General features: G+C 40.7%; 1 protein-coding gene across 3 annotated transcripts in view; it reads left to right on the top strand.

The window, feature by feature from the left end:
- ap2b1 (adaptor related protein complex 2 subunit beta 1) overlaps window positions 1-26,208 on the top strand; it is a 273,294-nt gene that overhangs the window by 95,512 nt on the left and 151,574 nt on the right. For all 3 annotated transcript variants that reach the window (XM_078548661.1, XM_078548660.1, XM_078548662.1), the window contains exon 14: window positions 2,119-2,317. In XM_078548661.1, coding sequence (XP_078404787.1) covers window positions 2,119-2,317 — 199 coding nt within the window. The remainder of the gene's footprint in view (window positions 1-2,118; window positions 2,318-26,208) is intronic.

Genomic DNA, 26,208 nt, shown 5'->3' with positions numbered 1-26,208 from the left:
TCACCACCCACTTCAGTGATGCTTATTACACCCCTGGTGATGCTTGTCTGCCCCAAAGATCCAAGGATGCTCTTCTCTTCCCATCACCGCACACCCTCGCCCTCAGGTGATGCTTCCACTCTCTACCCCCGGACTTGCTTTCCAAAATCCCTGGCTTCTCAGACCAGGTGATGTTGGAACAGACTCAGCATTGTGGGAAAGTGTGTGTGTTGTGGAGGGGTGGTGTGGGTATGGCAGTGAGCATTGCTGGGGCTGCGAGCAGGGTGCGGTGAGCATCATTGCTGTGCAGCGGGGTATAAGCATCAGCAGAGGGTTGCTGAGCAGTGTTGAGTGGAGGGTTGCAGGGTACCTAAGAAAGACAGGGACATTTAAAAACTCTGCAAGTCAGTGAACTGAAAGCAGATCTTAAGGGGCATGTCTTCCGCTCATGATGAAAAAAGTGGGCATGACTTCGCTAGGATTGCATTCCACCACAAGGCCTCGCCACACTGCTCATCAATTGACCTAAACTGGGGCTGGGCTGGGAATGGGAAGGTAAGGGTGCATTTTTAAATGGGATGGTCTCCTGCTGTAACATTGCCCAGAAGACCTGGGCCAATATAAAATTCAATTTGTATTCTGATCACATTTTCCCAGAGGATCTTTTACGTTAAGGTTTCTAATTAATCCGCCTCATTGCACAATACTAGATCTCAAATAGCTTCATCCTTAGTTGGTTCCACAGTGTATCGTTCCACGAAACTGCCACAAAAGCATTTGACAAATCATCCTCCTAGACTTTTACTTTTACCAATTTGATTGGCCCATTCAATATGGAAATTAATGTCCCCCAGAACTATTACATCGCCTTGGTTACAAGCTCCAATAGCTTCTTTCTTAATGCTCTATCCAATAGCATAACTACTGTTAGTGGACCTATAAACTACTCTCTTTCTGATGCTTGTTGCTAATGTCCACCCATATTGATCCTACTTCCTGATCTTCTGAGCCAAGATCCATTCTCTCCATCAGGGTTACTTCTCCTTTGCCATTCTGTCTGTCTTTTTGAAATATTGTGTATTATGGGATATTTATTGCCCAATCTTGGTCACCTTGTGACCATGTCTTTCTAATGGCAATTAGACTTGTTTGTGCCACTAGTTCATCTATCCTACCTGACTCTGCGAAGCATTCATAATAAAGAGCCTTTAAGATTTTTTAAATTACTATTATTTGCTAAAGAACAAAGAAAAGTACAGCACAGGAACAGGTCCTTCGTGGACTTTATTTGCTGATGCACTATTACTATTGAACTCACTGCCCCTACCTGTCCCACACTGCTTGTCTTTACACAAAATGCGATACCATTCTATTGTCTTGACTTTTCTCTTTAGCTTTCTGAACCTCTCTTCACCTGAGCCCTTTTCCCCCACCCTTTAAAGTTACTAAGTCATTAAAGTTTTCACTGCTGAGCTCTTGACTGAAGTTGAGTGATTCGTGTCCTTGTAATTGTCAACCTCTGTTCAGTGCTGGGTTGCAGGTGTTTGATTGTCAGGAACCTGAGTGAACAGTCTTGAACTATTGTCCAAAAACACAGTTGCTGAGCGTCTGTGGAAATTTCAATTTTCGAACTATTTAATGGCTGGGACAGTGAGATGGCATACTGCTGTGATATGGCATCACAAGTTGCAATGTAAAATGTGACCTGAAAGCTGATGTGTGACTTTGAGAATCTCACTGTCTTTGATTATAAAATTCGCTCATGCAATATAATATGGTTAAATACTGGTAACTCCCTCCATCTTGTACTGCTATCATTGATTTGTATCTATTGTGGTGTTTACATGCTTACTAACAACTCTAGGTTAAATGCACAATCATCTGTAGTATATTAAGGGTAGAGCAAAGTGCAACAGTTGGAGGACCTATATCTCAGATTGTTGTCTAAATGATCTGCATCTTCTGTTCAAGCAATATGTATGTGGCAGAAGCATATGATAAGAGAATCAGTGACAGATGCGATACATGCTACTGTCAATTATTTCACAAGCATCTGCTAATTCTCCTAGCTTGAAATTGTTTCATGTGCTTTGTGTGAGGTTAAGAAATGTTTTGATGCTATATTTCTGTTTTCTTTAGAATTGAGCCCGATAGTCCAGTTGGGCCAACCCCTACAGCAAACATGACTTTAGAGCAGCAGCCTCAAGTTATTCCATCTCAGGGTGACCTTCTGGGTGACCTCCTGAACCTTGACCTGGGTCCCCCTGTCAATGTCCCGCAGATGTCTTCAATGCAGATGGGAGCTGTGGACCTCCTGGGAGGTGGATTAGACAGTCTGGTATGTGGTTTTTGGTGATTTTTATTTACTCAAAACTAAGTTTTGAAGAAACAAGCTTGTGAACATTTGAACTCTGGACCTTTATTTCACAAAGGAGCAATGGGGTAGGTAGTTTTATAAATGAACCCTTGAAATCTTATCTTTCAAAAGTGAAAAAAGAGCAGCAATTAGATTTGCACAAATGCAGATTTAAATTAGGATTTTTAACATGTGAGAAAGTGATATCCTGAGACAGGAGTGCAGGTGAGAAATAATTGATTGCACCAACTCTTTTGGAATTACAGCTGGGTGGATTAGTACTGGTGGACAAACATGGAAATCAAGATTTTATTAAATGTCTGAACTTTTAAAAAAATTAACAAGGTATATATATCCTTTTTTATGTAGTATATATTCTTTTGTGGGATGCGGGTGTCGCTGACAAGGTCAGCATTTGTTGCCCATCCCTAATTGCTGTTACATTGAGTGGCTTGTTCGGCCATTTCAGAGGGCAGTTAAGAATCAACCACATTGCTGTGGGTCTGGAGTCACATGTAGGCCAGACCAGGTAAGGATGGCAGATTTCCTTCCCTTAAAGACATTAGTGAACCAGATGGGTTTTCATGACAATCGATGGTAGTTTCACGGTCACCATTACTGAGACTTATTATTTTTTTTCTTAGAAGGTGAATAAATTCTAGAAATAATGGAGACATTTCAGTCATGAGAAACTTCTTCAGAGTTATGCTGTTGGAAGATGTGCATGCCCCCAAAGATCTGTGCACAAATTTTCCAAGACGTTTTCTGCCCACATTAAACAACATGGCCTGCTTTCAGCCCTTGAACTACAAACTGTTGCCTCAGTTAATACACTAAATACGGTAGCATAATAATGAATAATTTCTGGCCACAACTTATCAATATCTTTACTTTCTATGTTTACTGTAGAACCCTGCATTAGGTTTCCTGTGGAAATGGTAACTTATACATATAACTGATGGAAAATGCAGCAAAGTAAGGCCTATTATATTATTTGTGTGTTGATATCACAGGGAATGTGTCTGCATGTAAATGATGTCGCTGTGATGCCTCTAGGTACAGCTCACATTCACTGAGTAATCACAGCAGCGTCTCATCTTTCTGGGGTTGTCAGTTGTAAATTTGCTGGAAGAAATTTAGTAAATTGAATAAATATTGGGATTTGAGGTTATTTTAATTTTCACCTTAGTATTATTCCCATTGAGAACTTACTGGAGTGACATTTCCAACCCGTCCCTCCATTTTGTTATCTTGCCCTGAAGTGCTGGTTCTATTTTTAATGGAAAAAATGGCAAAGATTGACATGATGGCTTGAGATGCTGCAATTGGGTCGAACATTAAGAGCTGCTTTTTGATTGGCCATAAAAAGACTTTTAAACTGGTTGCAGCTGGTCTTAAAGTCCCAATTCAAACTGTTGTTTTTGGTTTTTCACATTGAAATGAAACTATTTTTTGGGGCTCCCTTTGATTCTTTTCAGCTGTCTAAGTGCTAATACAAGCCAGGTCACAGTTTCAAGGGGAAACTCTCCACTGGTTGGAGTCATACTTAACATGAAGGAAGATGGCTGTGATTGTTGAGCCAATCATCTCAGTCCCTGGACATCACTGCAGGAGTTCCTCAGGGCAGTGTCCTAGGCTCAACTATTTTAAGCTGCTTCACCGATGACCTTCCCTTCATCATAAGTGGGGATGATAGCTGATGATTGCACAATGTTCACCATTTGTGACTCCTCAGACACTGAAGCAGTCCCTGTCCAAATGCAGCAAGCCCTGGACAGCATTCAGGCTTGGGCTGATAAGTGACGAGTAACATTCACATCACACAAGTGCCAGGCAACAAGTCAGAATCTAACCACCATATCCCCTTGACATTGAACGTCATTATCATTGCTGAATCCCCCACTATCAATATACTTGGTGGTGGGGGGGTCGGGGGGGTCAACATGATGAGAAACTGAACTGGACCAGCTACTAAATACTGTGGCTGCAAAAGCAGTAAGACGTCGCCTCTTGACTCCCCAAAGCTTGTCCACCATATCCACAAGGCACAATCCATGAGTGTAGTGGGAAACTGTCCATTTGACTGGATCAGTGCAGCTTCAACAATACTCAAGCTTGATACTATACATGACAAAACAGCCCACTTCATTGGCACCTATCTGCCATCTTAAAAAGTCATTCCCTCTGTAACTGGTGCACTGTGGCGGCTGTGTGTCCAATCTATAAGATGCACTGCAGCAACTCACCGAGGCTCCTTTGACAGCACCTTTCAAACCTGTGACCCCTACCTAGAAGGACAAGGACAGCATGGGAGCACCACCACCTGCAAGTTCCCCTCCAATTCACACACTTTCCTGACTTAGAGAAATAGCAATGCTCTTTTGTCATCACTGGGTCAAAATCCTGGAACTCCTTCCCCAGCAGCGCTTTGTGTGTACCTAGACCAAGTGAACTGCAGCAGTTTTGGGACACACCTCACCACCAGGTTCTTGAGTGCAATTTTACTTGGATTACATTGGATATGTGACAAAGAAACAGGCCATTCGGCCCAACCAGTCCATGCTGGTGTTAATGCTCCACTCAAGCCTCCTTCCATCTTTCTTCATCTAAATCTTCTATTGTAACACTCTATTCTCATCCTCATATGATTGTCTAGTTTCCCCTTAAATGCATCTGTGCAATTTACTTCAATCACTCCCTGCGGTGGCGTGTTCCACATTCTCATCACGCTTTGGGTAAAGAAGCTTCTTCTGAATTCCTTGTTGGATTTATTGGTGGCTATCTTATATTGATGGCCTCTAGTTATGTTCTTCCCCACTAGTGGAAACATTCTCCCTCTAACCACTCTATCAAAACTACCAGAACTACACACACTGCTCTTAAGTGTGGTATAACCAAGGTGCAATACAGGTTTAGCATAACTTCCCTACTTTTCAATTCTATTCCTCTAGAAATAAAGCTTAGTTCTTGTTTTTTTTTGTGTGACTTTGCTAATCTGTTAATGATTGGTGCATTTGTAACCTGAGGTCCCTCTGTTCCTCTATCCACCTAGACTTGCACCTTCCAAGTATTAAGTAACTCTTCCTATCAAAATGTTATCTCTCATTTATCTGTGTTGAACTTTGCTTGTCAGTTGTTAGGGGTGGGCAATAAATGCTGGCCTTGTCATCAACGCGTATATCATATGAATAAATAAGTGAGAAAAACATATTGGCTGTTTTTGTCTACTGCTGTTGAATAGAATGCCAGCACTGTTCAATCCGACATATAAAGATTGTTCACTTGGTCTGGGAGATTGCTGCCTTTGGAACTATACCCCAAAGTTAGAGAGGAGTAAAAATTGATAGAAAATGAAAAGAGGAAAATTAAAACCTTTGGCCAAGAATATTCAGGGTGACTCCCACTCCTCCACTAACTTCACAAGTGCTACAGGAACAGATTTTTCGGTGGCGGAAGGGGAACAGCTCAGTGGAAAATCCCAGCCTTTATTTTTCTGACATTGGAAAGAGTTTGAAGAAGATGAGAAAATCTGCATTTAAAAAACAAAAAGGCGGCAGTTGAATATCACCTCGTTTCTATGGCTGATTAGTGTGTCGGTGCCACGTGACTGCAAGCTCTTCCACCATTGGCCCTGGTAATCGCTTTTGCTTTGCTGCTCCCTGGTACCAGCTTCTCATTCATCACTGCTTCTGTCATCCAGTGGCCATGTTTAATCCCATGTTTAGTGTTGGCCATCTCCCTGTTCAGGCATGCATACTGCAGTGAGACCTACTCACTACAGATGTCACAGAGGAGGGGTAATTGAGATACACTAGGGCAGTTGGGAGGCAGAAATAATATAACAATAAAAGGAGCAGGGAATGACAAAAGAGAAGATGAAATTAATTGAATGAAAGCAAAAGACCAAGGCTGGGATTTTCCAGCCCCATCGCAGGTGGGACCTACCGCAGGCGAGGCAGCACCCCAGCCAAAAGTCCATTGACTTGCGGCGGGACTGGAAGATCCCAGCAGCAGGCGGGTGCGGAAAATCCTGCCCCAATTTAAAAAAAGATCAATAATGGATTAATCCCAAAAAAGATACGAACTGTGCAAAGAAACAGGAATCAAAGTGTGTTTATATTTAGTAATAGCAGCACTGTATGACATTTAATGACCCATGTGTCTGGTTTTAAGTCAGGTATCCATACTGAGAAGGATCTAGAATCACAACAAGGCCTTGGCCCAGTGCTGCCTCACTTCCATCTTAGGGAGCCTCATTGTTGTTTATATTGTGTTTAATTGTATGGAACTGGTGAGCATTAACTGGGGATTCAGTTGTGCTCTTATAAATAGGGCTAGATTGAAACTGGTGGTTGACTTAGACGTTGCACGTTTGTAATGCCTATCTTTGTATATAAAAGGCTATAAAATTATAAAGATTAGCTCCAGTTCTATCCTTCACCACCAGACATTCTGGAATATCATACTTCCATTACGGGGCACCACCCTCCCTCAAATTCATTGCAGTAAACCGAGATTGCATCATCTCCATTGCAGGGGAGTTCGTCTCTGAGATTGACTGCACTGTGATCCTGAACTTGAGTAAAGGCAGTTATAAGAAAAGAATGGTAGTTAGAGAGAGAGAAATTAAGTAGCAACTTAATGCCATTATTAGTGAGAAAGTGAGCAATCGGTGAACTCTGTTGGTGGCTTTGCTTCAGATTTCACATACTGATTCCTTCACAAACCAGTGCAGCTCGTTGAATTCGTCAGCGAGTTAGAGTTGACAAGAGGATTATTATAGACCTTAGCCTTTCAAAGGTCAGTTTCAGTTTTGACGTCACTAAATTACACATGTAAATTGTGTTATGATCCCAGCTGGTAATACTGGATGCATACAAATTCAGAAAGATAAAACAATTTACCATACCTATCTTATACTCTAATATTCAGGGTAAGTATGTGGTACATATGAACCAACTGGCAAACTGGTCAAACACGCCACACTCCAAAGTAAATGACAGATGTGACAAAAGCAGATTCTGTGGATTTCTCAACAACCCACCCCGGGTGCTTGTTGCACTGATAGCCAACCAATCTCACTGAAACTCTGTTTTTCTCAAGGGTTTCCAATCTCCATGTTCAAAGAACTTGTCTTGGGATTTTCTCAAAGTTGCTCTCACTCTGACAGCTTCAACAAGAATCCACCTCCAAGGTTTCAAACTCACTTTCTGAGGTTCCCTTCTCCTGGAGCTCCGCATACACTCAAGCTTCACCTTCCAAGCACAATTTCAGATCTTCAGCCACGCCAATCAGAACACCACTGCTGCAAAGGTCTGCAGTAAGGACTCATCTTTGGCTGCCTGCTCGGATCCTCAGGGCTTCTCTCGAGCCCACTTTGCTTCAAGCCTGCTCCACACTGCTCTCTCTTTAATTCGGAGCCTATTGCCCTGCTCCTTTCTTTCAACTTTACTTAACAGGATTTGTTTCTGATCTCTGTCCATGTCTCGTACCTGGAACTGTCTCCTGGGATCTCTCTCTGTCCCACTCCCCTGTTTGGGACCTTCTCCTCCCTGTCCCTCCACACCTGGGTCCTGCTCCCTGGAACACACTGTCCGCAATGGCGTGCCTCTTCAGGTCATTTGACCTGCAGTTTTGTGCTGTTTCGCTTCTGTCCAGCGCATGTGCGCAGGGCCAATTCCAGGCTGAAGAACTTGAAACGAAAGACTTAAACTGCGCGTGTGTGGCCACTTCCCAGCCACTGCATGCATGAAAACGAACTGTGCATGTGCAGCCATTTCCTGACCAGCATATGCGCAGGAGGCCCGAGGTCCGCTGTGAACTGTGGTTCCTGGCCTCCAAACTTCCAATCTCTGACTGCCGATTAAGGGAAGTAACAGAGTTCATCACAATTGTTTAGATGGATTTAGCACACCATACGTCTAACAGATAGGTCACCTTATCAAAATACTTAGTGTAGAGCTAATCATAAAATTTACTGTAATGTCTCTGGAGCAGGTGTTGTGCTGTTGGTTGCCTGGAGGTTAATGGTATTCCGGTGAGATTGGCAGTCAAGTCCTGTTTTTTATGTTGCTGCAGGAACAGAGGTATTCTGATGGATACCTGAAATCAGGGCATGCTGCTTTTCACACTTCTGTTTGTTGCCAATCTCAATTGGGCCCATTCCAAGTCTAGTAGCGATGGAAATCTGGATTTTGCATTCCCCTGATAAAAAATGTTTGGGACCATGAAAACTTTTGAGGAAGAAAGATTATGGTCAGAGACCCATGCCACTCAACTTATCATGAATTTATTGCTTGTAGCACTCACATTTTTAGTGAGATGTTGAAGAAATGGCTGTTGGGTTTTCTTGAGTTAATTACTTGGTGTGAAGCATACACAACATGATCAAGTATGTCTAATAGGTGGATATTCATTTACCAAATCAGGCAGCAGAAGATATTCTATGAATCAGTGTTAAACTATAGTTCAGTACAAATACCAGTTTCCACTCTTCCCTTCTGGATCCTTTTCCTGTCCAGAAGCAAAAACCCCCTTACTAGGGAAAAACCTAGCTCTTCAGTACAGGTTTCATTGATCCAGGGATCAATTTAGTGAACCTTCACTGTACCGCCTCAAATGCAAAAATATCCCTTCTTAAATGTGGAGACCAAAACTGCACACAGTATTTCAGATGAGGTCTCACCAAAACCCTGTACAATTGTAACATCTTTATTCTTGAACTCTGATACCCTTTTAATAAAGGTCAACATGCTGCACCTGCATATTAACTTTCTATGTTCCTTGTATAAGCAAACCTAAACCTCTTTGAATATCAACACTTACAAGTTTCACATCTTTTTAAAAAAAAATCTGCTTTTCTATTATGCCCAGAGTGAATAACTGCACTTTCCCTATATTGTACTCCATCTGTGATCTTGTTGCCCACTCACTTAACCTGCCTATACCTCTTGCAGTTTCTCTGTATTCTTCCCCACAGCTTAGCTTCCCACCTGGCTTGGTAACATCAGCAAACTTTGATACATTACATTAATGACTAGATGAAGACTCAGAGTAGATTATAAATAGCTGAGGCCCAGCACTGATCCTTGCAGCACTCCACTATTCACTGCCCGTCAAATTGAAAAAGCCCTATTTATGCCCACTGCTTTCTCTCTGGTAACCAATCCTCTATCCGTGCCAAAATATTACCCTCAACTCCATGAGCCATTATATTGCTAATTAACCTTTTATGTGGCACCTTATCTAATGCCTTTTGGAAATCCAGGCATTCTACACCTGCTGTTTCCCTTTTCCTACCCTATCAATTATGTCCTCAAAAAACTCTAATAAATTTGTCAAACAGGATTTCCCTTCAGCAAATTATGTTGACTTGTTCTAACCATGCCATGCTTTTCTAAGTGTATTGTTAAGACTTCCTTAATAATAGATTCCAGCATTTTCTCAAAAACTGATGTTAGGCTTACTTCCAGCCTTTTATGCCAGTATGCCCTTTTCTCTTTCGTTCTCTTTCCCTTGCCTCTCTTTGTTTATCCTCCTCTCTTGCCTGAAATTCCAGTTCCAGCTTCCTTTCTTTCTCCTGCCTTTCCACTTGCTCACTTTGAAATGCCCTTTCCTTTTTCTGCCCTTTCCTTTTCTGCTGCCTTTAGCTCAAGTTTTTTTCATTTCCTTTGCTTGTTCAAGTTCAAGCTTCTTCATTTCTAACTGAAGTCTCACTACCTCCAGCTGTGACTCACTAGTGTCAGGTATCACTTCCAACTTTACATGCTGTGCTATACCTTCAGTTATCTGTTTTCTTCGCCCCTGCAGGTACCCCCAATTGTAATTTATCTGCCAATTCCAGTAAATTAATTTTAGTTATCTTTTGTAAACCAGCCAAAGTTAAAACTTCAACTCCCAGACAAGACTTAGCAACTGCCAAAGCCATATTGCAGTCGCACCACTTCAAAAAAAAACCACACACTGGCTCCTGAATTCAAAGTGCTTCTCCTACCCGTAACCTTAAGATTCACCAACTCCAACCCAATCAAGGAATTTCAAATATATTCCACAAAGAGCCCTCAACTTTGTTATAGCACACCTGATGGTAAATGCTGAGCTGCTCAAACCCCAAAGGGAAACTTGAAACAACTGCCACAACTGTTTTGCAACTTGCATAAATTTTGAGATGTGTGCCTTGAATTCAGTAGTAATAAGACCACCAAGTCTTATAGGTTTCTTACAAAACTAAATTAAACCTTTATTAATAGAAGAAATGATTTTAAATACATACATTGATCTACAAATTACTACTATGATAACTTCTAACTCCCCTAATTAATCTAACTCCCAGTTACACTTCGTTAAGGCAACAGTAAGACACACAGATTTTAAAAGACCCAAGCAAAGTGACACGCAATATCCTGAACCAGTTGAATTCAAAATGAGCTTCTTAACTTCAGTCCTTTGTAGACAGCAGCTTGAGGCATGGATGCTGGAGGGTTTCACACTTGTAAGATCTTAAATGCCTACTCTTACACACAACCTTCGCTCCTTTATACATGTTTTCCCCATTGAAGGTAAATTCCCATTGTTTCACTATGTCTCTGGGCTTTACCTCTCTGATAATAAAAATCTCTCGTAGTACTAGTTTTACCAGTAATCTTTGGGAAAAATAAACACACTGTTTCTTAACTTCACCTGGCTAGGTAACACGTTTCACCCGTCCTTTGAAAACAATCTAGTCTGGTTAATTTAAAAATGCAAATGTTCGCTTTACACGATGTCTACCTACTTAACATTTCAAACCTAGCTTATCTTCTAATACATCAAAGCCTTCAGACCAGCTGCCTTTAATTCAGTTAAATCTCACACACAGACATAGACACATACCCCACTATTACTCTACTTAACAATAAATTCCAATAGCATTATGACAATTATTATATCTTCCTGACAGGATCACTTTTGGAACCCTAGGGTGTAGGCCATCAGGTCCTGGGGATTTGTCGGATTTTAGTCCCTTAAGTCTCTTCAGTACTTTTTCTCTGATGTTAATTTCCTCACCTTTTAGCCCCTGGGCTACCATCTATATCTGGTATGAAATTTGTCTGTCTTTGCATTAGAAGTCAAAATATTTGTTCAAGGCCTCCGCCATCACGATTCTCCATGATAATTTCTCCTGCCTCTGCTTCTAAGGGACCAATGTTTACTTCAGTTAATCTTTTCCTTTTTATATACTTATAGAAGTTCTTGCAACCTGTTTTTATAATTCTGGCTAGTTTGCTCTCATTCTATTTTTTCCCCTTTTATCAACTTTTTGGTGGCCCTCTGCTGATTTCTAAAACACTCCCAATCTTTAGGCTTGCTCCTGTTTTTTACAACATTGTAAGCCTCTTCTTTTAGTCTAATACCGCTCTTTACTTCCTGAGTGAGCCATGGATGGGCCTTTCTTGCTGAGTTTTTTGTTTTTCAGTGAAATGTATTTTTGTCGAATGTTTTGAATCGTTTCTTTAAATGTTTCCCACTGTTCTTTTACCTCCATACCTTTTAATCTATTTATCCAATTGACTTTAGCCAGTTCTCACCTCATATCTATGTAATTGGCTTTGTTTGAGTTTAAGATTCTTGTTTGTGATTAGAATATGTCAGTTTCAAACTTTACTTGGAGTTTGATGGTATTATGATCACTGTTTCCAAGTGGATCTTTTAGTACGACGTTACTAATTAACCCTGTTTCATTACACAATATTAGATCTAAGATAGCTTTATCTCTAGTCAGTTTCACAACATACTGCTCCAAGAAACTGTCACAAACATTCTACAAACTCATCTTCGAGACCGCTGTTGCAATTTTATTGCCCCAATCTATATAAAGATTAAAATACAATTATTACATTTCCTTTGTTACAAGCTCCAATAATTTCTTCTTTAATGCTCTGCCCCAATGATATAGCTACTGTTAGGGAGCCTATCAGTTACTCCCATCAGTATTTCCTAACTCTTGCTATTCCTATTTTCCACCCATACTGATTCTACTACAGGACCTTCTGAGGCCAGATCCTTTCTCATTAATATCCTTCTGTCAACATTTGCTATCAGGTCTATCCCTCCTGCTTTGCTATTGTGTCTGTCTTTATTGTGTATCTGGAATATTTATTTCCCAACCCTGCTCTCCTTATAAGCATGTCTCTGTAATGGTGATTAGGTCGAAATCATTTTTCTCTATTTGTGCCACTAATTCATCCATCTTATTGCAGATGCTTCATGTATTCAGATAAAGAAATTTGAATTTTTTTTTTTAACTTCTATTCCCTGTGATGACCTTGTTTGCTGATGTACAAATTTTGTTAAACACTCTGTCCCTTCCTATCTCCACTCTACTTGTCTGTACTTACATTGCTGTACTGTTCTGATGCCTCAACCTTACTCTTTGGATTTCTAAATCTCGCTTCACCTGAACACTTCCCCGCCCCCACCATCTGTTAGCTTAAAGCCCTGTCCATAGCCCTAGTTGTACGATTAGTCAGGGCACTGGTCTCAGCTCAGTTCAAGTGGAGCCCATCCCAATGGAAAAGCTCTCTTTTCCCTAAGTACTGGTGCCATTGCCTCATGAATCTAAACACCTTCTTTCCACACCACTCTTTGAGCCATGCATTTAATTCTCTAATCTGCTTTGACATATTACTCAGGTAATAATCCAGAGATTATTACTTTTGTTCTGCATTTTAATTTGGACTCCTCAAATTCTCTTAGGTAGAACCAGGAATGATGCTTTGCTATGTCACTGGCTGCCACGTGAACTGGATTCTCCCCTTCACGTTCCAAGAACCTCTCCAGCCGCGAGGAGATGTCCTTAACATTCGGCTGGCAACACAACCTTCGGAGCTCCTGGTCGTGGTTGCAGAGAACAGTATTTATCCCTCTGACTATGTTGTCTCCTGTCACTGCCACATTCCTCTTTGCTCCCACCATCGTAAAGGATGTCATTCAAGTGGTGCCATGGCCAGTCCACTCACCCACCTTGCATCCACACAGGTAGCAAGCACCTCGTACCTGTTGGACAAAATCAGGGGCTGAGGCTCCTCCATCACTACATGCTGGTTTCCCATATCTGCCTGACTTGCAGTCACACCCTCCTGTCCCTGACCATCGACCAACTCTAAACCTCTGGCTAACTAAGAGGTGTGACTGCCTCCTGGAACAAAGTGCCCCAATAATTCTTCCCCTTCCCTGATTCCCCACAATGTCTGCAACTCAGATTCCAGCTCAGTAACTCTAAGCCCAAGTTGTTCAAGCTGCAGACACTTACTACAGATGTGATTGTCCAGCATTGCAGTGCATTCCACAGATTCCCATGTGCTGCAGCCATGGCATACCACCAGCCCTGCCATTTCTACCCAATCTAATTTACACCGGTAAGTAATAGAAAATTGCACTCACCTAAATTGGAGACAAAGGAAGAAACCTCGCCGACTACTGGCGGCTGAAAAAAAAGTAGAAAAAGGAGCACTTCCTTCCCCCTGTGCACCAAATTCTCACGTGAACCAATTTCCCAACGGCACACTCTGTCTGCGTCTCACTCCGGCGCAGTCTCCTCTCTGTGCATCTCCTTACTCCGTAATGAGGCCAATAAGGCGGAGATAGTTCTGACATAAACCAAGTTATGTTCCCAAAGGAGAAAAGATGGGGCATTCAGAGCTATAGCTCCCTGGATAACAAAGATGAAAATAAAACAGGGGAAGTTCATCAGAAGAAAACCTTTCAGAAACAGTGTGTGCAGGGATAAATTAGAAAAGAATAGAAGAACAAAGGGAAAATGAGAAAAGGTAGCAGGTGACATTGAAGGGAACACAAAAACTTACATTAAGCGCGTAAAAAGTAAAATGATAGTTAAAGGAATTGTGAGGCCAATTAGGGGCAAAGAAACAAATCTGCTTGTGGTGATAGAGAGTGCGACTTCAGTTATCGAATAAGTACTTTGGTGAAGATGGTGGCAGAGGATGAAGCTCACATCACAAGAGAGGCGGAGGGAATAGAGATATTGTATAGGATAAAAATAAATAGAAAGGAGGTGCTGAATAGGTTGACATCACTCAATGCTAACAATTTATCCAGTCCCAGATGGCATGCATCCTATGTTTCTGAGAGAAGCTAGGGTGGAGATAGTAGAAGCTCTGACCACAATCTTTGTCTTCCTTGGAAATGGGTGTGATGCTAGAGGATTGTTACATCCCTATTCAAGAAAGAGGAAAGAGAAACTTGAAATACAATACCTGGAAAGTTGGGACGTGCAAATTCCATTGATAATTTCGAAAGGTAATTGGACATGTACTGAAAAAGGACTGGTTTGCAGGGCTATGGGGGAAAAAGCTGAGCTACAGAACTGGCCCATTTGAAAGAGCTGACACAGGCACAATGGGCTGAATGGCTCCCTTCTGTGCCATAAAACTCCATGATTTTTGACCCATCTTAGTCCACCCATCCGAAGAAATACTCTTGTTGTAGTATCTGATTTGTCCTTTAATGATTTCGGGCAATATTTTCTGCTTCACCCAGAAGCCTGTTCCAGGTATTGATCACTGTGTGAAAAAATCCTACCTAGTTATCAGCCCTAATTTTGTCTTTTATTAGTTTCAACCAGTACCCTTGTCCAACTCATAATCAAAGTCTCCATGATAATTTCTGTCAGAGCTTCCAAGTGCCACTTGCAAGAATCCTAGAACCCTTCCAACTTCGGAGCTTCCCATTTTCCAGTTCTAACTTATTTTTCCTCCCACATGCTAGCTTATTTATAGGTGCTCCCTTCAGCATATCAACTCCATACCTCTCTTTCTCTGGGCAGTAGTTTCCACTTGCAGTGCCTCTCGGCTGCTGCACTGGCCCTCATGCAATTTGGCGTTATCCCGACTTGCTCCCACTCCACTTTCCCTCTCTGTTGTCGATATTGCTGCATCTCCCCTCACCTGTCAGGAGACAGAAATGAATTATATCAGTAAAAGAATGTGTGTGACACTTGTACCTAGACTGAGATTCCATGTAACAAATTAGAAAGTAGAAACGAATCAGAGGCACAGTTAGAGAGAATTGTTTTTTTTTGACTGTGAGAAACACCAGTAGAGACCGGCTAGTGCTATATCTTAATGAGGAACAAATGCTTTGTGTTTGACTGGTTTATAAAACAGAGCCTGTATTGACCAATCATTTAATCATGCAGCCTGCAGAGCAGAACACCCACATACATGCTGTTATCGAAATTATCAAATGTTGTTTTTTAAATCATTCTTCTGCTGGGGGAAACTTTAATGGTAAGACGCAGGAAGTTTCAGCCACTGACCATATAATTGTTGTCAACAGAAAGCAGACTTTGTTTCAAAGTGGTCAGTATGAAGGAGAATTTCTTTTGTAATTTCTACACCATTGTTATGGTGTATGAGGTATCTTCTCCAATAATCATTTTGTATTTCTCTCCCCTTAGTCTGTTTATTTCTGGTCTAAAAGAAGCTTACTCCAGACGGCAAAACCACAAGCAGATATGTGATTGAGCAACTCCAGCTGGCCTTCCCACTTACCTGGCCAGTGCTTAGTTTCACTCGTGGTTTCGCTAATATTAGGGATTCACTGGGTGGGTAATTGTAGTTGTTGACCCACCACCTGTAGCCTAATGCAGTTAACTATACTGTCCCACTTACTGTTGAATAATACCTAGACTGAGCAGGAAAAACTTGGGCCATGCACACTGGATGTGAGATATTTTAAATTGTAGATATGGCATCAATCTCTCACTTGATATGTCACTTAAACCTATGGAACAACAATTTGTTAGAGTCTCAAGGCTGCTGTTCTACTTTGGCACACTTGTGCTGTAAGACATAACCTACCCCTGACAGTTTACTTTACTGCTCAGACATGAGAATTATGAGAAATAACGAGACTCAAATTAAACACTAATATCTTTACTAAATTTGAAAATTCAGTACACCCATCGCAATATACCAATTAGCAATACATCCGTTAGTCACAGATACGTTACCAGGAATCATATATACAATCACTTAAACAGCATTTAGACAGAAGCCTTCTTAGACAGCACCTTCCAAACCCATAATCACAACCATCTAGAAAGACAAGGGCAGCAGACACATAGGAACACCACCACCTGGAAGCTCCCCTTCAAACAACTCACCATCCTGGCTTGGAAATATTTTGCCATTCCTTCACTGTTGTTGGATCAAATCCTGGAACTCCCTCCCGAAAAGCACTGTGGGCGTACCTACACCACATGGACTGCAGAGGTTCAGGAAGGCAGCTCACCACCACCTTCTCGAGGACAATTAGGGATGGGCAATAAATGCTTGCCTAGTCAGTGATGCCCACATCCCATGAATGAATAAAAAATAACACCGAGTGGTCAATCTCCTGCTGATTGTACCTCCTAGCAGCTGACCAAGCTACCTGACTTCAGCATTGAATCACCTTTTGTTCTGATCTTTAGACCCTTCTTACTAAGGCAGCCAGGATATTTCATTGACCAGATTTACTGTCCTATCAGGATCCACCTTAAGCTACAGTTGTCCAATGAGGTGTCTAATGCTTTGTTCAAACTGATATTCGAGATCCCATTGACAATGAGCATATGTTTAGACCCCCTTCAATAATTTTCCATCCTCGTGGCTGTTGCATATGCTTTCAAGATTTTTAAAAATCCTCCTTTCCTGGTCTCACACATACATTGTATGACCATAGGACAGTTAAACAATCCAAACCTCTTAAGTTGCTGACATTTTACACACTGTTGCTTGGTGAATGCAAGACAGAATTGATCTGATAAAGAATATAAACTCAACATGTCTCCTGGCTTCTCAGCATTTCAAAAGGAGATATCGTCAATCAATGTCAGTTTGTCTCTGCCTCTCTCTCTCTCAGCTTCTCTCTCTCAGCCTTCAAAACACCTAAGACCCTTTAGACCAACGAAATTATCGTTTTTTTTAAGAAATACAAACCCTTATCTTTATGTTCCCAGACAGGATACTAAAACTTTTCCAAAGTTCTAATTTGGCATCAAAGCAAAGCATATCTTTAAAGAATGTCTGTTTATTGGTCACAGCCTAAGTTATGACTTTTACCCTTTTAGCTAAACATTCCTGAAGGAGTTTTACCAGTAACTGGTGACTGCGTGAAAGCTATCCTGCAGCTGTATGCAGCTATATTTCATTTAAACTATCGATGTTCCCTCTTGGTTGAAAAGCTTCTACAAATCTCAACCACAAATTTCAATTAAGGTAGTTAGGTCAGTCAAAAACATTACAGCATACATACTTGATGTGATACATTTTATATCGTAGATATGGCATCAATCTCTCACTTGATATGTCACTCAAACCTATGGAACAATAATTTATTAGAGCCTCAAAGCTGTTTGGCATACTTGTTTGGCGTAGTATGTACCTTCTGATAACGAATTGTATTCTTTGTTCTGTTGCTTCATGCACAAACTTAATGTAGACTTCTGTCCACTGACATTGATAGCAACAGCAAGAATAATCTTCTCTCACAGTTTCAGGACAGCCTCCAATAGTTACTGGCCAACGTTTGCTTTTTAAATCTTCTGTAGGCCAGCAGAAAGCTTCAGTCATTCATTTAAAGGTTTACTTAAAAATTTCCATTAAGTTGTGTTGTTCTTTTTCACATTTCACCTGAAATCAGCCCAAATCAATGCAAAAGATCAAGGAATTTCAAGTGCAAATTTCATTCAGCACAAATCATGTCTCCACAATCTTCTATCAGGTTCACAAAATGTTCTGCTAGAAGTTGACCCCACTCTCAAAACTGGCCACACCCCAACCTGAATTAATCATCATTGGGAGTTTATGCTAATGGTGTTTGTTTGCTAACCTTCGAGGAGACTCTTAAAATTAAGATAAAAGCAAAAAACTGTGGATGCTGGAAATCCAAATCCAAAACAAAAACAAAAATACCTGGAAAAACTCAGCAGGTCTGGCAGCATCTGCGGAGAGGAACACAGTTAACGTTTCGAGTCCGAATGACCCTGTTTTCTCTTAAAATTAAGTTCTTTCAAGTGCAAGGATACCAGTTTTTTTTTAAATTTACTAAACACTGATTAGTGTACAGAAATTTAACAGTAAATGGATTTGGACAATTTTTTAAGTCACTTTCAGGTATTTAAAACCAGGTTACTCTGAGGTGGTGGACTAGACACGACAATAAAAATGCATATTTTTGTGATAAGGCCATTTTCGGCTGTATTACTAAAATTGTACTATGTTACCCCACACCAATATATCAAGGATTATTTTTTAATGTAAAATTTAAGGAAATACCCTACATTCTAAAACATTGCCTGACTGAGCTAGTTCATAGGAGATTTTACATTCAGCAATATGCAAATGAGTGAGCAGAAACTTAAGCAAAAAAAAGCACTGCTGAAAACTAGTGCAATTTTTGCCCAGATTTCACCCAAAGAGGAAATTCTCGACCTAAATTTAGTTGCAGCTTGAAACTCGGTTTGTGCTCATTGAACTAATTTGAAAATTAAGAGGGTTGGAATGCAAAAGGAAGGACGTGATGTTTCACTTGGGCAGACCCTGTTTGAAGGACCATGTTCTGATCTGGGAAGGATACTTTGACCTTGGAGGAGGCGCGGCAAAGGTTCAGCAGCATGATACCAGGGATGGAAGGGTTAAGTTATCAGGACAAATTGCAAACTTGCATTGTATTTCCTAGAATTTAGAAAGCTGTGAGGGATGTAATCAAGGTACTTAAAATGATAAAGGAATTCAATAGGATAGATTAAAGAGAAGCTATTTCCTCTGATGGGGGGAGTCCAGAACAAGAGGGCACAATGACTGTTAGAACCTGACAATTGAGTGAAATTAAGCATTTTTTCACACATCGAGACAGTATAAATTATATTCAATGCAAATAATAGTGATATATTGCACTTTAAAAGTAAAAATAATTTGGGATGCAGGAGTATATGCTCAATCTGTACTCCTCGAGTGAGATGGAAATTGATGACTAGGAAAGCTGAAAGAGACCTAGGGACTGTGGTCAGTGACGATAAGCAAGTGTACATAGTTTTGGTAGTTCAGTTGAATTCAAGTCCCCAGAAATTGTTCTGAAATTATACGATGCTCCAGAGCTTATGTGATCTTTGGCATATTTAGGCTCTAGAGATTGATCATGTGGAGGAAGGCTAATTCCAGCTATTTGGCAATGAGTGGGGCGATTGGTGTAAAGTTAACTGAAACAAATCGGTATCAGTTGTTATTCCATGGTATTCTGGGATTCTTACTTGTGTTCTGGAACATGTATTCTGCAACTTCCTCTATTTATAATTAGGCTCATTGGTGTATGGCAGACTGTTATATTTTTGTTACATGGAGTTGGTGAATTTACTGTAACTCTTCCTGATGTGTTTGGAGATTGTAGTCCATGATACTATCCATTCCATAACCATGAGAAACCAATTGATAGATTGGGTCTTTTCAGCCTTGACAAGAGTTGCCTCAAAGTGACCTTATGGAGGTGCATTACTTTTAGATATACAAAGGGTGCAGAACGGGCAAACGGATTTTCCGCTCTAAAGGGCAAGTTTAGGACAGGTTTGAGAAGTATTTCTTTATACAGACTGGTTAGCAGCTGGAAGGAACATGTATTTGAGGCCAAGCCACTGAACTAATGGCAGATGAAGGGGTTTTGGGAGAATGAGTTAAAACTGGTATCCTTCATCCAGAGTTATCTGTGACTTGCAGAGAAAGACACTCAGTCAGAATACTCTTATCTGTGTACTCATCATAATAAGACAGGTGGAAATTATATCCATTGTGTAATTCAGCAGTTCTATAGACCATACATGAGACTTTTGATGGCTAAAACAATTGTAAAAAATGCACATAACGTTAAGGATTGAGTGCTTGGCTTAAGCCCTATAAACATGCTTATTTTGGCAGAGCTTTCTCTATTAATTGTGGTTGCTTGGATTATTTGTGTATTGTAGCTTGAATGTTTCACTTCCTACTTACTGATTTGGTAAAATGCATTGTCTCTTTCTTTGTCTTATGGCTCTAACATTGCTTTTTTTTTCTCCTTTCCTCTGTTCCTTCCTTGCTCATAACTAACATATTACTTCTGTGAATTGAGATGGGAGACGCAGAACGGGTAATGCACTTCAGTCTGTTACATCAGTGCTTTCCACCTCTGTTGCCATTCATTATTTCAGCAGAGCTGTACGAGTCTGTCTCTTTAGTCACATTGAGCCCATTCAGATTTTTTTCTAATTTGCATTTTCTATTTTTCTCATTGATTCATGCTGCATTATGATACTGATTTTCCCGACATCCAAATGTTAACCATGCGTTATTAGGGTGTCGTTTGCTGGAGCCTTACAGCCTAGGCCAATCAGCCCTTGAGCATATTCCACCATTCAACTAGATCATGACTGATCTGTATCTTAATTCCATTTACCTTCCTAGGTTCTGTTATCCTTATCTCTTGCCTGACAAAAATTTATCAATCATAGTTTTTAAATTTTTAATTGACCTTCAGCCTCAGCAACATTTTGGGACAAGAGTTCCCGATTTCCACTACCATTTGAATGTGGTAGTGCCTCCTAATATCACTCCTGGACAGCCTAGTTCTAATTTTTTTAAGATGATGATCACTTATTCTGGACTCTTCCACCAGAAGGACTAGTTTCTGCCTATCAACCCCTTTAATTATCTGAAGCTCCTCCATTACATTACCCCTTAATCTTCTATATATGATGGGAATACGAGCCTAGTCTATGCAACCCATCCTCATAATTTAACCCTTTATTCTTCTCTTGTCCTCATTCAACGTCTATGAATTTAACACACATCACTGGATAAGGATCAAGATTGGAACCCAGGTTTGTTTTTTTCTGTCTCTAGCCTGAAAGATATTGACAACAGTTGTAGCTCCAACAGTACTGCTAGCCTGGCTGGGACCGGCCAACTTGATGCAGGCTACATATTGAACCCATAGGAATATTTCATTGATTTAAAAAGAATGCCTTTAGACTCTTCATAGACGTCAGTAGATGGCACAGTATGCTGCATGTGGTTTTCATCCACTATACTATGCAGTTGGATGTTTTGAGGGAAATTTAGCCCTCAAGATTAAAGGGAAACATAATACCCTGAAGTTTACTTTTCTGGCCCCATTTTCATGGCTAATCTCACATTTGTCCAGTAAAGTACTAATACGTTTTCGTGTACCACACTCTAGGTTGCTTGTTTGATTTAAATAACAAGTATTTGTGTAATGCTCCTTGTACATAAATTTCTTTCTATATTCAGAGAAAGTTTCCCTGCAGTAGCGAATCTGCATTTGAACACTAATTCTAGTGAAAGTGAAGGGAGATGAGCCTTGATAAGTCCCACTCCTTTATTGCATTTAAATTATGCTGCAAATAATTATTTTAAGGAGTTATAAATAAAGGTAGCTGATAGGGTAGATCAACATTCTTTCACCTTTGGTGCCTAACTTTGCATGCAGCCACAGTTGATAAATTTGTGCATGTGTTACCTTTTCCTCTCTCCCCCTCCCACTTCCTCAGTCAATTTCCCCTCTCTAGCTCCTCCCTTTCTGTTTTCCCCTCATCCTGCCTCTCCCAATCTTTTTTTATTCTTATTTACCTCACCCTTGAGAGATGCTGCACTGGTGCTATAGGAGATGCCATTATTTTAAAGGAGAGGTTATCTGGCATTTGATTCTTGATTATATTAATCTTATGGTGTCGCACTCAAGTGATATTCAAGAAGTATTTAAGTATAGGCCTGCTGATGCAGCCCTTCTCTTTACTGTGCCAGCAGTATTGCGAAATTGGCGCTATTCTATATATCAGCACATTCCCCTGTTCTCCTCCACTATTTTATCATTTTCTAATAGCTCTGTTTCCAAGCTTTGTCATGCCAACTGCATAGTGATGTGGAAAATTGTCTGTTGTATTTTAATTGAAGTGCAGAAATGTGTTTGTAAGGAGATGAAGTAGTAGAAACAAATTATTGGCCACTGAAAAGTAACAAGGCCTGAATTCGGATCCATGGGAAAAATATGGGAATCAGAATGGCCTGCCTCAAACTAAGCAATCAATTAATAAACTGATTTTAATCCATGTAAATTTATTGGAACATTTTTAATGTAGTTCTAATCTGTGAGACATGCTTTGGCTGGCTGTAGTTTGAAGGGATGTAGAGCAGCATATGTATCAGTGTGGGACCTCTGTCATCTAGACATCAGTATTAAACTTGATGAGTTTCCTGGGCTCTAATGTAGTAAGTACTGTGTACTGCTTGTTCATACTTAACCTTTGACTTTTCATACAGCATCAAAAATGGCATTACTCTTTGAAGCTGTGAAGCTTATTCCCAGTTCCTTCAAGAACTCCAGTAAATTGCAGCTTACGCCATAAATACAATTGCCAAATGAAGTGTAAGCTAGTCATTTTCTGATGAATTTGGGAGTGCACCAGGTTGGTGGATGTGATTGCACTTCTTGGGTGCTACAGGCATGAATACTTAATGATGTGCATAGTATTGATATCTTATAAAACTCTGCTTATTCTAATTGTACAAAAAAGTGCACCTGTATCCATATGTAGTAGAAACCTCCTGAAACCCGAATTAGTCTGTTCCAATTCTTGGGTATCCTGGTTACAGAGTGTTTCATATTTTGACAAGTAAGATACAAGAACTTCTGGCTCCCCATTATAGCATCCAGTTGCATTCTGAACATTAGAACTATGTTACTACACTGTAGGTCTCAGCTGCTGTGACTCTGATCTGCTACTGAGTAGTTTAACATTTAAGGTTAATTTTGTCTACAGCCCCTTCCCGCATGCTGCTGTTACCTGCTGAGCTTGTGAATGTCCTACTCATTTTCCATCTTTATTTTGCTACTCTGTGGGGTCCTGGTTAGCAGTTTAGTCCTTGGCTGAAATCCATTTCTTGTCTTGATCTTATGGCGACCTAAACTTGACCATGATTTTTCTGCCTCATGATTGATTCTGCACTACTCCTGGCTCTTCATTTCTACAAAGAGGACCTTGCGTAGGGTACCTCAAATACTCAATTCTCTCGCTTCCCTCCTTTCCCCAGCCCATAAATTAAATTTCCCCTATCTCTGCTCATGCTCTCAGTTCAGTTTGGCCTTGAGACCCATCTCCTGTTATCATCAAACTAGCTCCCTATTAGCTCATAGTGTTAACAAAATGAATTGCTAGGGAACTTCAAGAGAGAGAGAGAGTTGGAGTAAAGGGCAGTTATTCAGAGTGGCAGAAGGTGGGAAGTGGTGTTCCACAAGGATCAGCCCTAGGACCACTGCTATTCACAATTTACATTAATGATTTGGACTTTGGAATCAAAAACTCTTTCTAATTTTGCGAATGACACCCATTTGGGGGGATAGTCAATACTGTTGAGGACTGCAACAAATTACAGGAGGATATTAATAAACTTGCAGAATGGGTAAATAGGCAAATGAAGTTCAACACAGATAAATGTGAGGTAGTACATCTTGTTAGGAAGACTAGGGAGGTCACTTATTATTTGAAAGGTGCGGGTCTAGATGGGGTAGAGGAACAAAGGGATCTTGAGCACTGTAAACATTCCAACCCTCGAGAAACGCACCCTTCACTCCACTGTCATTGCAAATGACCACTCCATCTCCAAGCCTCTTTCCTCTTCAAAGTTCTTGTCACCACCTAAACCCTTGTCTATCTTTCCCTCAGCAGGGGAACAGCTCCCCTGTATTGCTCCAAAAAGGTTTCTGTCCTGCCACAACACTAGAAAAGCCTCATCAAAGTATTAAAATGTGACCCTATGTGGCTGTGACTGTGGTAAGCTATCTCACATGCTTCCTGACTTGTCTGTAGCCTTTTTTATGTATGGTCGCGACATCCTCCTCCTAACTCTCTCTTCTGTCATCCAGCTGAGTTATCCTGCCCTTGCATGGTTCCATACTTATCTATCTAATCATAGTCAGAGAAATACCTGCCATGGCTTCTCTTCCCACTCCCACGCTCTTAACTCCGGAGACATTCCCCTATGCCCGGCCCCCCGCAAGGGTCTGTCCTTGCCCCCCCCTTTGATTTCTCATCTCTATGCTGCCTTTTGGCAACATCATCCATAAAAACATCGGATGTCACTTTTATGCTGTTGACAACTAGTTCTACCTTGACATCACCTCTCTTGACTCCTCCACTGCCTCTAACTAAACATTAGAAATACCAAAGCAATTGGCTTCAGCCCTATTCCTTGCAAACTCCCTTCCCTACACGCTGGCTTCATCCCTATTCCTTGCAAACTGCATGAGGCTGAATCAGGCCATTCACAAGTTTACTGCCCCATTTGACCTCTGAGCTTTTGACTGCATATCTTCTCCATCACGAAGATTACCTACTTCCACCTCTGTAACATTGCCCTTCTCTGTTCCACCTCAGCTTATCTGCAGAAACCCTTATCCAAGTCTTTGTTACCTCTAGAATTAACTGTTCCATGCTCTCCTGGTTTCTTACCTTGCACCCTTCATAAACTTGTTGATCCAAATCTCTGAACATGTCATAATTTGCGCTAAGTCCTATTCACATATTACAGCTGTGCCCTCTGACCCACCTTGACTTTTAAAATTCTCATCCTTGTTTTCAGATGCCTTGACTGTCCCGCCTCTCTGTATCTCTGTAACCTGCTTCCAGTCCTATAATCTGCTGAGATGTCTACCCCAACAATTCTGGCCTCTTGTGTATCCACTATTTTAATTGTTCCACCATTGGCAGCCATGCTGGCATGGCCCACAACTGTGGAATTTTCTCCCTAAACCAGTCTGCCTTCTATGTCTCTCTTCCTTTAACTCTTTGTAAAACCACCCCATGTCCAATCTTACCTGTCCTACTATCTCCTTATATCACTCCTGTGAAGCATCTTGGATCATTTTACTACTTTAAAAGTGCTATGTATGTACAAATTGTTGTTGAATGGTACTAATATTTTTATTGCTCTACTCCCAGTTAATGGATTCTATAGTTTTCAGTTATTGAATTGGTTGTAGAGATGAATGTGGCACAGCATGTGAGTAGAATGTCACTAAGTTTCACTGTTGCAATACTAGTGCTGTTTTGTGCAGATGTGATGTGTGGAAGAAGTCCACTACTTGTGAAATGAGACCCATATCTGATTTTTGCATACCTTACTGTCTAGCTCAGAGGCTAGAATTATCAGAGCAGGGTGGTATTGTAATGTGATAAATTTTGCCTTCCTGTTTGTTCCTGATGGATGGCTTTTTAATCCTGTTCATCCAATGAAGTGAATAGAACGATATAATCCTATGTGGTTTGAATCACTTTTGATCAGATATGATCTTGTATCATTTCTGTACATCTCTGCTCTGTATCTAATAGCCTCTAACACTTTCCAGATTAGAGAAATTCATTACAGTACAGTGCCTCAAATCTGAAAACCCGGCATTTTTAGAATGTGTTATGCATGAATTTTAATTGAGTAAAATAAAAAAACACTTACCTGGACAATTCGGCTAGTTGCTGCATTGGCACATTGCGCTCCAAGCGACCCTTCACCTCACCCAATCCACCCGACCCAAAATCCAGCAAGATCTGAAATCTGGCACTGCTTGAGGTTGCCAGTTTTGAGATACTGTACCTGCATTTGACATTTTAGGCGCAAGCATAATATAGATCAGACGTAGATCATCACAAGTGACACTGGGCCCAAAATTCATTTTTAACAATATCTGTTTTTTTTTCTGACAATGCGTTAACAAAATCTGAATCATTCACATCATATTTGAAATTCCATTAGATTGTTGAGTGCAGAGAAAACTAGCGCTTTCCTGTTTTT

The sequence above is a fragment of the Cetorhinus maximus genome, chromosome 9 (assembly GCF_964194155.1).
Source record: "Cetorhinus maximus chromosome 9, sCetMax3.hap1.1, whole genome shotgun sequence".
Classification (NCBI taxonomy): Eukaryota; Metazoa; Chordata; class Chondrichthyes; order Lamniformes; family Cetorhinidae; genus Cetorhinus; species Cetorhinus maximus.
The sequence above is the reverse complement of the archived record's forward strand: the minus strand, read 5'-3'. Positions and strand labels throughout refer to the sequence as shown.